A 13,562-nucleotide genomic window follows, 5' to 3' on the forward strand; every position below is an offset into this window, starting at 1 on the left:
AGGTCAGAAGGAGCTACATTGTGTCTTTGTAGATCTAGAGAAAGCCTATGACAGAGTACCCAGAGAGGAACTGTGGTACTGCATGCGGAAGTCTGGAGTGGCAGAGAAGTATGTTAGAATAATACAGGACATGTACGAGGGCAGCAGAACAGCGGTGAGGTGTGCTGTCGGTGTGACAGAAGAATTTAAGGTGGACGTGGGACTGCATCAGGGATCAGCCCTGAGCCCCTTCCTTTTTGCAGTGGTGATGGATAGGCTGACAGATGAGGTTAGACTGGAATCCCCGTGGACCATGATGTTTGCAGATGACATTGTGATCTGCAGTGAAAGCAGGGAGCAGCTGGAGGAACAGTTAGAAAGATGGAGGCATGCACTGGAAAGCAGAGGAATGAAGATTAGCCGAAGTAAAACAGAATATATGTGCATGAATGAGAGGGGTGGTGGGGGAAGAATGAGGCTACAGGGAGAAGAGATGGCAAGGGTAGAGGACTTTAAATACTTGGGGTCAACCGTCCAGAGCAATGGTGAGTGTGGTCAGGAAGTGAAGAAACGGGTCCAAGCAGGTTGGAACGGGTGGAGGAAGGTGTCAGGTGTGTTATGTGACAGAAGAGTCTCTGCTCTGATGAAGGGCAAAGTTTATAAAACAGTGGTGAGGCCAGCCATGATGTATGGATTAGAGACAGTGGCACTGAAGAGAAAACAGGAAGCAGAGCTGGAGGTGGCGGAAATGAAGATGTTGAGGTTCGCTCTCGGAGTGACCAGGTTGGATAAAATTAGAAATGAGCTCATCAGAGGGACAGCCAAGGTTCGATGTTTTGGAGACAAAGTTAGAGAGAGCAGACTTCAATGGTTTGGACACGTCCAGAGGAGAGAGAGTGAGTATATTGGTAGAAGGATGATGAGGATGGAGCTGCCAGGCAAGAGAGCTAGAGGAAGACCAAAGAGAAGGTTGATGAATGTCGTGAGGGAAGACATGATGGCAGTTGGTGTTCGAGAGGAGGATGCAGGAGATAGGCTCTCATGGAAAAGGATGACGCGCTGTGGCGACCCCTAACGGGACAAGCCGAAAGGAAAAGAAGAAGAAGTTGCATTGGCTATGCCCAATGTTTGTCCAATAGCTCTGATCGATTTTCCCTCCTCTCAGGTTCAAAATGGTTTGCTTTTCTCCCATAGACTGCTCTCTGGTCTTCATGTTTGCTTAACAGCAAATGTAAATACCATGATATAAAAGCTGTAATTCTGAACTTTTGACTCTAATTCATCTTCTGATCTGAAACTCAAATGTCTTCAGTATACAACAAATACTAAGGAATTGACCTTGCCGTTCCAATACTCTTGGAGGGGACTGTAACATATATATCACAGTGCCAGCAGAAAGTATTCATACTCCTCACTTTTTCCACATTTTGCTGTTAGACATATTCTCAAGCTGACACATTTATTTAAAAAAAAAAAAAAGTCTACATAAAATATCCCATAATGACAAAGTATGAACATATTTCAGACAATTGTCCAAATGTATGTCAAATGTAAACAGTTAAACATAATCTGTACATAAGTATTCACACCCTTGGCTTAATATTTTGTTGAAGCACCTTTGGCAGCAATCACAGCCAAACCAAAGTCTTCTTGGGTATGGCTCTCTTTCTTCTCTTCAGATCGTCTCAAGGTCAGTCAGGTTGGATGGGTAGCATCGGTGGACATCCATTTTTATTTCTTTCCAGAGATGTTCGATTGGTTTCAAGTCCGGCTCTGGCTGGGCCATTCAAGGACATTTACAGGCTACTTCTGAAGCCACTCCTTTGTCATCTTTTGCTGTGTGCTTTGGGTCACTGTCGTGTTGGAAGGTAAAATTGACGCGCTAGTCTGAGTTCCAGAACACTTTGGAGAAAGTTCTCAAATAATTTTTCTATATTTGGCAGCTGTCATCTTACCCACTATGCAGACTAGTCGCCCAGATCCTGCAGCAGAAAAAACAGCCCCACAGCTTGATGCTGCAACCACCATGCTTCACAGTAGGGATGGTGTTAGCCAGGTGATGAGAAGTGCCTCTTCTTGTTCAGATATGACACTTGCAATTAAGGCCATTCATTCATTTTTCGTACCACTTATCCTCACTATGTTCATGAGTGTGCTGGAGCCTAAACCCAGCTGACTCTGGGCAAGAGGCAGGCTACACACTGAACTGGTCGCCAGCCAATCGCAGGGTACATATAAACAAACTATTCACACAGTTTTACCATGCAAAACAAGCATGGTAGGATAACCTGGAGAAAACCCACGGGGAGAACATGGAAACTCCACACAGGTGAGGCCAGATTTGAACCCTGGTCCTCAGAACTGTGAGGCAGACGTGCTAACCGCTGCAATTCAGGCCAAAAAGTTCTATTTTGATTTCATCAGACTGGAGAATTTTGTTTCTGCATGTCTGAGAATCCTTAAGGTGCCTTTTGGCAAACTCCAAGAGGGCTGCCATGTGCCTTTTGGTGAGAAGTGGCTTCAAACATGGAGGACCCAAGCACAAGGGTTTTTACAGGGCCATTCAGGCCATGGTGCCGAACCCAATGGTAATGCAGGGGCCAGGCAATAGTGTCTGGTGGCGGCTGCTGGATGAGCGCCGCTGGAGCAGGGTCGGGTGGCGGCCGCTGGACGAGCGCCAACGGAGCAAGGACTGGAGGCCGCCGCTGGACGAGCGCCGCCGGAGCAGAGACGGGAGCCGGCCGCTGGACGGGAGCCGGGAGCAGGGACGGGAGCCCGCCGCTGGATGACCGCTGCCGGAGCAGGGACGGGAGCCGCCCGCTGGACGAGCGCCGCCGGAGCAAGGACGGGAGCCGGCCGCTGTACGAGCGCCGCCGGAGCATGGACGGGAGCCTGGCGCAGCTGCCGAGGAGCCGGGACGGCTGCCTGGCGTAGCTGCCGAGGAGTCGGGACGGGTGCTGGGCGCAGTTGCCGAGGAGCCGGGATGGCTGCCTGGCGCAGCTGCCAAGGAACCGGGATGGGTGCCTGGCGCAGGTGCCGAGGAACCGGGACGGGTGCCTGGCGCAGCTGCCGAAGAGCTGGGACGGGAGCCTGCTGCAGCTGAATAATAGAGTAAAAATTTAAATAAAATAATTACTCCCTTGTTCAATCATTAATTAATTGTGGCTAATCACAATTTTTGGTTAATTTTCACTGGTCACACCCAGGCCTGATTATCTCCAGACCTGTTCAATCAAGAAATCACTTAAACATAATCTGTGCCGACAAAATCAAGTCGGATACAAGATTTAAAACTCCTGCAACAAAAGGACATGATCCAAAGAAATTCCAGAACAGTCGAGTTATAAAGTAATTGACATTAGTCTGGAAAGTGTTTTCTCAAGCTTTAGGATTTCAGCAAATCCATAGGAAGAGCCATTATCCTAACATGGAGAAAACATAGAACAAAGGTGAACCTTCCCAGGAGTGGCCGGCCTATAAAGATTACACAAGAGAACAGCAATGACTCATCCAGGAGACCACAAAGGAGCTCAGGACAACGTCTAAAGAAGTGCAGGCCTCCCTTGCCTCAGTTAAGGTCAGTATTCATGACACAACAACAAGGAAGAGACTTGGCAAAAATTGCATCCATGGCAGAATTCCAAGCCGAAAACCACTGCTAACCTCAAACAACATAAAGGCTAGATTTCTTTTGTTATATATATATATATAATACATCACACCAACAGTCAAACATGGTGGTGGTAGTGTGGTCTAGGGTTGCTTTGTTCCTTCAGGACTTGGACTAGTTGCTGTGATTGATGGAACCATTAATTCTTCGCTTTAAGAGAAATTCCTGAAGCAGAATGTTCAGCCAACAATTTGTGCAACTCAAGCTGAAGCGCACTTGGGTTCTCCAGCAGGATAACTATCCAAAACACACCACCAAGTCAACTTCTGAATGGCTTAAAAAACAAAATGAAGGTTTTAAAGTGGCCTAGTCCAAGTCCAGAATTGAATCCGATTGAAATGCAGTGGCATGACCTTGAAAAGGGCCTTCATGCTCAAAAACTGTTGCTTTTTGCTGATTTCAAACAATTCTGCAAGGAAGAGTGGGCCAAAATTCATTCATTGCCAGTTATAGAAAACCCTTGATTTCAGTTGTCGCTGCTGAGGATGACCCAACCAGTTATTAGGTTTAGGGAGCAATTACTTTTTCACACAGGGCCAAGTAACTATGAATGTTTTTTTTCCTTACTAAACGAAATCACCGGTAAAATACAGTATTTTAAGTTCACTTTGGCTGTATTGTCTGATACTAAGTGGGGAAACTGCAAAAACGTAAGAATTTGAAAAGGGGGGCCAATACTTTTTCACGGCTCGCTCTCGCTTTATATATATATATATATATATATATATATATATATATATATATATTTTTATTGGCCGGCTGGGTAGAGCGTCAGCCTCACATTTCTGAGGACCCGGGTTCAATCCCCGGCCCCGCCTATGTGGAGTTTGCATGTTCTGCCTGCGTGGGTTTTCTCCGGGCACTCCGGTTTCCTCCCACATCCCAAAAACATGCATTAATTGGAGACTCTAAATTGCCCGTGAGTGCGACTGGTTGTTTGTTTGTATGTGCCCTGCGATTGGCTGGCAACCAGTTCAGGGTGTACCCCGCCTCGTGCCCGATGACAGCTGGGATAGGCTCCAGCACGCCCGCGACCCTAGTGAGGAGAAGCGGCTCAGAAAATGGATAGATGGATGGATATATGTTTATGTTTTCATGACCTGTTTATGTGGAGAATGTTTAATGTCCTATGTAGCAGTGAATAATCTCTGGACTAGTAATGCACATTCTGAATATTGTTTTAACTGATTAAACATTTATCAAAGACCATAGCATATCATATCCCTTATCTGGTTATTACAAAAAAAAATAATATTCCAAAAATATTTGTGATGCAAAAAATTACAGCAGGCTAGCTGTAATGTAAATGTTTTCCCCCTCTGGTCTATGTGGACAACAGAGCTGGCCTGTATTTGGATCCGCCTTTCTAGAGAGTACAAGATGCAGCTACGAAGTACATCAGCACGACTGCATACACCACTGTGGCAAACCTGTTTATAGCTGAGGTCAATCACATAAAAGGTTAGAAATAAATGATAAAAGTAACAAAAGTGATGTCAATATTACAATGTTTGATAGCCAATTATTTGTATGTATTGTAGAGATCTTGGAGGATAATGCTGCCTGAAGCCTCAGCCCTTCACCATTTCCTACAATGCCAGCAAATGAAGGCTTGGGACCAGACACTGAACCTTATTGAGCTGATTGCATCATGATGTTGTCTTTCCTGTGGTTGGCACATCAGTGAGAGTGGAAGTAAGAAGACCAGAGAAGCTTGGACCTTCAGGTGGCACCTTCCTCCAGCACCCATACAGCAGCAACACCCTCACGGCCTCATAATTGTCGGCGGGAACATGACGCTCTCCAATTCCTCTGTCAGTCAGAGGTGCCACGAAGAGTTGCTGGCTCAACTGAAGTCAGCCCAGCAGATAGATCAACTGTAAGAGTTAAATTGATGACATTTTTCTCATCGTTTGCATTTTATGTTTACAGTTTTGCACCATGTTCACTACCTTATCACTGGGAGTATTTGTATTTTAATTTTTTGCCAATTTGTATCTTTGTTCTGTTGTTTGAATATTTTATTAATTTGTGTTATATTTGTACTTGGAGTCATTGCAGTAAATAAGAAAATAAACAATTGGGTAAAACACTTGGCAGGAAAAAAACTGACAGCGGTGCATTATTGATATCTATTTACAGTATGAACATTTTAAGAAAGAGCAGGATCATTTCCAAGTATGGCCTCGTGACATTTGCATTGTGTCCTCTACTCCTTTTCATTTGGCTGTCTTGGGCATCCATTTGGGTGTTCCTGACAGATTTCTGAAGCACCCATACACTTGTAGAAAACAAGCTGCCATTATGATCATTACCATTGCATCGATCCAAGTGTTCTGCAGATCTCTAGGCGCCTCCACTTGCACTTTATCCCGAAAATGTTGCAAGAAAAACAAAATATAAATTAAGAAATAAGCCAAAGTTTGTCAAAAATGCAGCAACACAAAAAAAGTGCACATCAAGTAATGGAGTGAGACTAAGGAACAGATGAGTGTGGAGCTGAAACTGTGAAAACATCAATCAGTTTAAAAACACAAATGATCATTACAAAATATGAGGAGGTAGGAGTACCAACATAAATTTAAAACATTATATGGTACAATAAATACATTTAAATGTATATTATACAGGTATAGTTGTTTTTTTGTTTTGTTTGTGGTGGTCCATCTTATTTCTTTTCTATAAAATCCAAAATACTGTCATTCCTGTTAGAATAATTTGTATTAGCGAATATAGGAATAAGGATGTGTATATATTATTTATATTGCTATAGTACTATTTTGATGTTCTATAAAGTAATAGTTATATAGGATTATAAGGAAGTAGAGAGATATCCCACAGAAGCTATTCATTCTGTTATATCCAGATTACGGATATGCTATGGTTGTATATAAATGATCCCTCCATCCATCCATTTTCTGAGCCGCTTCTCCTCACTAGGGTCGTGGGCGTGCTGGAGCCTATCCCAGCTATCATCGGGCAGGAGGCGGGGTACACCCTGAGCTGGTTGCCAGCCAATCGCAGGGGACAAACAAACAAACAACCATTCGCACTCACATTCACACCTATGAGCAATTTTGAGTCTCCAATTAATGCATGTTTTGGGATGTGGGAGGAAACCGGAGTGCCCGGAGAAAACCCACGCAGGTACGGGGAGAACATGCAAACTCCACACAGGCGGGGCCGGGGATTGAACCCCAGTCCTCAGAACTGTGAGGCTGACGCTCTAACCAGTCCTCCACCGTGCCGCCCCTTATATAAATGATTGATCAGTCAAAACAATATTCAGAATGTGCATCCCTATTCCAGAGGTCATTCATTGCGACATAGTACTTTTAAGAAATCTCCAAATAAACAGGCCGCAAAAGCGTAAATGAAAACATGTCTACCACAAAGCCTCAGGGCTAATGTTAACTGTTGTTACCACAGGCTGCATTGTAGCTCGACTAATGAAAATGTTTTGCACTTCAGCAATAATACCATATACAGGACTTTTGTACTAGTACCACTGGTGCTAGCAATTTATTCAGTTGGTCGCACCAGCACATGATTTGGTCGCACCCTTTTTTGAAGAGGTACAGCATGATAATGGAATACCATAGTTATGTATGAAGTAAAGATTGACAGCGTCTTGAGATATAGTAAAGTAAAAATATTTGACTCTGAACAAGTTTGTCCGCAACAAGCAGTGGCAGACAAAACAGGTCAATGAAATAAAAAAAAAGGGCTTTTATTTGATAATTTGTTTGACTCACAGGTGCCAGTTCTTATAGTGAACGCTGCTACCATGCTTCCCCTGGGAAAACCACTTAATTTTGAGCATGACCATAACTATATGATTGACATACATTTAAAAAGCATTGCACAAGTGTACCACCACCATATAAAAGGATCGTTTATGATTATTCACACTGTTTTGCAAATTATTTACTCGCAAAACAAACCAATTTCTAAAATCATAGTCCCAAACAAAACATCGATAATACTGTAATCATTGCACTTTAATGATACTTTGTTTTCCTATACAGTCCTCTTTAAAGGAGTCTGGGCTCTTTAATTTTGCACATATCTTTATATATCTATGATATAATCAGGTTTTAGATAGATAGATAGATAGATAGCTTTGTTAGCTTTGCTAGTGTGGTGGATTTTTTTCGCCTGTGGTTCCGAGTCGGAGGTCACCCGGGAGAACTCCGACGTCCGTCGGGCATGGGATGAATGAAGACTTCGAGACACTTGGCGTTTGGGCTAATTCAATTTATTGAACAAGCCTTAGTGTCATAACAGCTGCTTACATTGCCAGAACGACGAAAAAGCCCCCGAAAACCCCTGGATCTCAGTTTATCAAGCTTTCCTTCTCTGGGCGTGGCTTTCGTGCCTCCTTGGGTGCACCCGGAAGGATGGTGCTCCTCTTGACCATATTTGGAATCGCACTCGCCTGCTGGTGCCTCTTTGGGTGGGTGAAATACCCCTACTCGTCTGCTGTCGTCTCTTATTCTGGTCAATCTCCCCCCCTGGGGCCCTTTGCTGTGATAATGCAAAACAGTCCTCTTTGAAGACCAGGACCCCTGGGGTAAACCCCAGACAGGTTTCTGTCAGGGGGGAGCGGGACACCCCAATAAACATATAACTGGTTAAAGGACGTTCTTTGATGTAGAATTACAAAGAAAAGATAGTTGGTGTGAATACAGGTCTCCAACCATTTGACCTTCCCAAAGGAAGTCTGGTTTCAGTACTATTGAAATATACTACACTAGCTTCATAAGAAAGAAAGAAAAACCTTCGCACGTAACTGTGTTTGTTACAGTCGTGTGAAAAAGTGTTTCCTGATTTCTTGTTTTTGTTGTTGTTTATCACACTTAAATATTTCCCATCATCAAATTAATTAAAATATTAGTAACAAACAACATAAGTAAACACAAAATACATTATATGAAGGTTTTTATTTTTAAGGGAGAGAAAAAATGACCTACCTGGTCCTGTGTGCAAATGTGAATAGCCCCTAAACCTTATAACTGGTTAGGCCACCCTAAGCAGCAACAACTGCAATCAAGCATTTGCAATAACTTGCAATGTCTCTTACAGCGCTGTGGAAGATTTTTGGCCAACTCATCTTTGCAGAATTCTTGTAATTCAGCCACATTGAAAGGTTTTCGAGCAAGTAGTTTCTTTCTCTCCCTAAAAACGGCCTTTTTTTTACTTGTTTACTTTTGTTTGACAAATTTTTATATTTGTTTCATGGGAAACATTTATGTGTGACAAACATGCAAAAACAAATAAAAACTGTATAATCAAACCACTGTATAATGACTGCAATAAAAACAAGACAAATTAAGCAGGCAATCTTTGCAGTTAGCGATATAGTGCCCCTGCGTGATTTCCAGACGAAATCCATAGCACCGGAAAAAGCAGCTACTATAAAACAAACTTTGTCTTTTCTTTTTCCTTTTTCAGCCGCGGGTTCTCGCTTTGTTTTTTTCTCTTCTCCTTCACTGGCTTTGCTAAAAGGGATAACTAGCAGAGCGCCATTTGAGATTGTCACCAACAGCTACGTCAACACTAATCCGTCTGTCATGGAGAATCCTAGTTCCCGCGCTGAGCAGCCGCTGAAGAGGAAGAAGACAGATTCACCTACCTCAACAGATCTACTTGGTTTGCCAGGAAGTCCTCCTCTCAATCGACAAGAGACGAAAACATGGCACTTGACTTGCTTCGTCAAAAAATCACCAGGCTCAAAAACAGCTTGGAATATACACAGCAACAGGTCAAGGAGCTAAGATGAGATAATGCTCCGCTCCGATCAAACATGATGTCAACGACATCAGAATTAAAAACTCTCGGATTGGAATATAAAATCATGAAAGAAACCATCACGAAGCATGCGCGACAATCTAATTTTCTCAAGCATTCCAGAAAACGCACCGGAAGTCCCTGAAGCGCAGATTAAAAGTTTCAGGATGTCTGCGCTCAAGATACAGCAAGATACAGTCAACAAGATGACCTTTTATCGTGTTCATCAATTAGGAGGCCCCCGTCCAGGAAACCAACCATGTTCCATCATTGAAAAGTTTGAACACTTCCAACAAAAAATTTTTGTGAAAACAAAAGGTTGTGAGCTCAAGGGGACATCTTTTGGAATGAACGACCAGTTCCCCAAGGAAATCAACGAGAGACTTAAAATCTTGAACCCGTTGATGAACTGTGAGAAAGGCCAACGAGCGTGGTTGGTTGTTGACAAGCTGTTCGAGAGTCAACTTTTTCGTGATGCTAACGTCACCCCCTGGCTCTCCTAGAGAAGTGCCTCTCCTGATTTGTTGTCGTCAAAATCTTTTATTTTGTTTCCTTATTTTCATTTTGCTGAGACAAACAAAAGAATAGAACCACGCTTCCCACCAGCATGTATCCTCACTCCTTTCTGTCTGTTTCCCTGCTGTTCTTGTTCTCACACAGGTCAAATACAATCCTCACCACATTCTTCCCGTGCACTACAAACAACTACACACCATATTATCCCCTCAGCACTATTTTTTATTTTTTGTTTACTACCCTTTTATGTACCCTGGCTTTGCTGTATGTAACTATATCATCCTTATCACCCTCGTTAAATGACACAACACCAAATTACATGCACACAATGTGTATCACACTTAATTTTTGTGTCATGGAATGTCAATGGCATTCGATCACAGGCAAAGAGAATTATTATGGATTATATCACTAAATTTAAAACAGACCTCCGATTACAAGAAATGCACCCTTCAAAATCAGAAGAAAAATGCCTCATTGACTCTAATTTCACTCACTAATTTCGCTATCTCTTCTTTTTATAACAGCAGACAAAGAGGAGTCCCAATTCTAGTTCATAAAAGACTACTTTTTACAATAAATAGTACAGTAGCAGATCCAGAAGACCGATACCTAATGATACAGGCAACAGTATTTAACAAACTATACACAATTGTCAATGTCTACGCTCCTAATAAAGATGACCCAGCCTTTTTCCTCACTCTATTTTCACACTTGCTTAACTTGTCAGCCAATTCTACAATTATCATGGGAGGCGACTTTAACCTTACTCGTGATCCCTTTATAGATCCTTCAAATCTCAAAAATAGCTATCAACCACAATGGGCCAATATATTAGAGCAGTATATGGATGACATTGGACTTGTTGACATATGAAGGCTAAGAAAAGCTTACAAAAAGAGTACACATTTTTCTCGTCGGTACACAGCTCTTTCTCAAGAATAGATTTTTTCCGCTCGAACAATTTGGCACCTCAAAGAATGACCTCCAAAATACATCCAATCATCATCAGTGACCACGCACCAATTTCTCTCTACCTAAAAAAATTAGTCAAATCTGTTACCTCTACCAACATGGCGCTATAACATGTCCCTATTGAAAGACAGACTTTTTTTTAATTTATTGACTCCCCAACCATATCCCCATCTCTGCTGTGGGAAACAGGGAAATATGGAATGAGAGGTTGAATCATATCATACTCTTCGTACAAGAACAGTTAATATACACTAACTTTGAATACAATAATAAATCAAGCAAATTTCTCGCAAACCAACATCAATGCAATAAAGAAAAATCATTAATACAGCCATTCAAGATTCAAATGGCAGCTGTACAGTCACCACTAGAAATAAATGAAATATTTTACAATTATAACAGGTTATATGCATCTTCGAGCAACTCAGACCAAAAAGAAATTGCAACTTTTATTAATTATCTAAACATTCCTCAATGAAACACAGAAACTAAACACAGTCTTGATGCTCCTTTAACCATCAGAGAATTACATAATGCATTTAAAAATTCGCAATCAGGACGAGTGCCTGGCCCGGACGGAATTTCGGTTGAATTTATTAAACACTTCTGGCCAATTCTAGCGCCTCTATTTTTCAGAAAAGTCAAGGAGATAAAAGATAAAGGTCAAATTAGTAGCCATATGAACACAGCTGCAATCATATTATACTAAAATCAGGCAAAGACTGAAAAGCACCGTGGTCTTGATTATTCGGAAATGGAAGAAGTTTGGAACTTACTGGATCTGGCCGTCCAACCAAGCTGAGTAACCGGGGAAGAAGGGCCTTGGTCAGAGAGGTGAACAACAACCCTATAGTTACAAAGGCGGAGCTCCAGTATTCCTTTGCGGCGATAGGACACCCATCCAGAAGGTCAACCATTGCTAACGCACTCCACCAATCAGGCCTTTATGGTAGAGCGGCCAGACGGAAGCCACTTCTCACAAAAATGCACATGCCAGCCTACTTGGAGTTTGCCAAAAGGCACCTTAAGGATTCTCAGACCTGCAGAAACAAAATTCTCTGGTCTGATGAAACCAAAATGGAACTTTTTGGTCTGAATTGAAAGCATCATATCTGGAGAAGAAGAGGCACTGCTCATCACCTGGCTGACACCATCCCTACTGTGAAGCATGCTCGTGGCAGCATCATGCTGTGGTGCTGTTTTTCTGCTGCAGGAACTGGGCGAGTAGTCCGCGTAGAGGGTAAGATGATAGCTGCCAAAAATAGAGAAATTCTTGAAGAGAACTTGCTCTAGAGTGCTCTTGAACTCAGACTAGGGCATCGATTAATCTTCCAACACGACAATGACTCAAAGCACACAGCCAAGATAACAAAGGAGTGGCTTCAGGAGCAGCCTGTGAATGTCCTTGAGTGGCCCAGCAAGAGCCCGGACTCGAATCCAATTGAACATCTCTGAAAAGTCCTAAAAATGGCTGTCCACCGACGCTGCCCTTCCAACCTGACTGACCTTGACAGGATCTGGAGAGAAGAGTAGGAGAAAATGCCCCGAAATAGGTGTGCCAAGCTCATAGAGACATACCAAAAAAGGCTTGAGGCTGTGATTGCTGCCAAAGGCGCTTCAACAAAATATTAAGCCAAGGGTGTGAATACTTATGTACCTATGATGTTTAAATGTTTACATTTTCAATAAATGTGCACAACTGTCTGAAAATGTTTATACTTTGTCATTATGGGATATTTGATTTCGTTTTTTTTAAAGAAAACTATCCTCAAATCAGCTTGAGCATAAGTCGAACATTACAAAATGTGGAAGAAGTGAAGGGGTGTGAATACTTTCTGGTGGCACTGTATTAAGATTATCTCGAAAGCCATTGCAGCGAGACTTGAAAAGGTACTCCCGTCGATAATCCACTATGACCAGACAGGTTTCATTAAAGGTAGATGTTCCACAAATAATGTCAGACGTCTATTAAATTTAATAAGCATGTCACAGCGTAAAATCTAAACGCAATCATCATGCCACTTGACGCAGAGAAACCTTTCGATCAAGTTAAGTGGTCTTTTCCTATTTGCAGTACTTTGCAGCTTTGGAGAGTCATTTATACATTGGATCGCAGCATTGTACAACTCTCCAAAAACGACACTCACTACGAACGGGATCACATCACACAGTTTTACTCTACAACGAGGAACCAGACAAGGGTGTCCACTTTCACCAATGCTATTTGCAGTATCGAACCACTTGCTACCGCAATACGTCAGTGCTAATATTAAAAGTATCTGCTCGCCGGTGACAGAACACAAAAGCAATTTGTATGCAGATGATATTCTTGTCTATTTACCAAAACCCAAGTCATCTCTTTAAATAGTCTTCAATCTCATTAGAACATTTTCACAATTATCAGATTACTCTGTCAACTGGACAAAATCAACAATACTCCCAATAACTGCAAACTCGTGGAATCCTGCAGATCAAATCCCAGATTACCCCATTTGTATAGGAAACATTAAGTATTGAGGTATTACTCTTTCGCCAAAAGTCACAGAGCTAACCAGTCTTAATTACATTCCACTTCTGGAAAAAAATCTCAGTTTACTTAATCCGCTGGAATAACTTGCCTATGTCACTACTT

General features: G+C 42.3%; 1 protein-coding gene across 42 annotated transcripts in view; it reads left to right on the forward strand.

The window, feature by feature from the left end:
* Nucleotides 1-13,562, forward strand: part of LOC133466730 (HMG box transcription factor BBX) — a 208,161-nt gene that overhangs the window by 11,569 nt on the left and 183,030 nt on the right. For 20 of the 42 annotated variants that reach the window (XR_009785021.1, XR_009785022.1, XM_061750676.1 and 17 more), the window contains exons 1-3: nt 2,042-3,556; nt 4,989-5,110; nt 5,191-5,528. The exons of 9 other annotated variants lie outside the window; for them this stretch is intronic. Coding sequence is in view for 30 of the 33 variants with exons in the window: in XM_061750676.1 (XP_061606660.1) it covers nt 5,443-5,528 (86 nt within the window). In the remaining 3 variants the exon portion in view is untranslated. 13 more of the 42 variants (XM_061750645.1, XM_061750650.1, XM_061750646.1 and 10 more) reach the window with 8 other exon arrangements.

This window comes from Phyllopteryx taeniolatus, chromosome 17 (assembly GCF_024500385.1).
Source record: "Phyllopteryx taeniolatus isolate TA_2022b chromosome 17, UOR_Ptae_1.2, whole genome shotgun sequence".
In the NCBI taxonomy this organism is placed as follows: domain Eukaryota; kingdom Metazoa; phylum Chordata; class Actinopteri; order Syngnathiformes; family Syngnathidae; genus Phyllopteryx; species Phyllopteryx taeniolatus.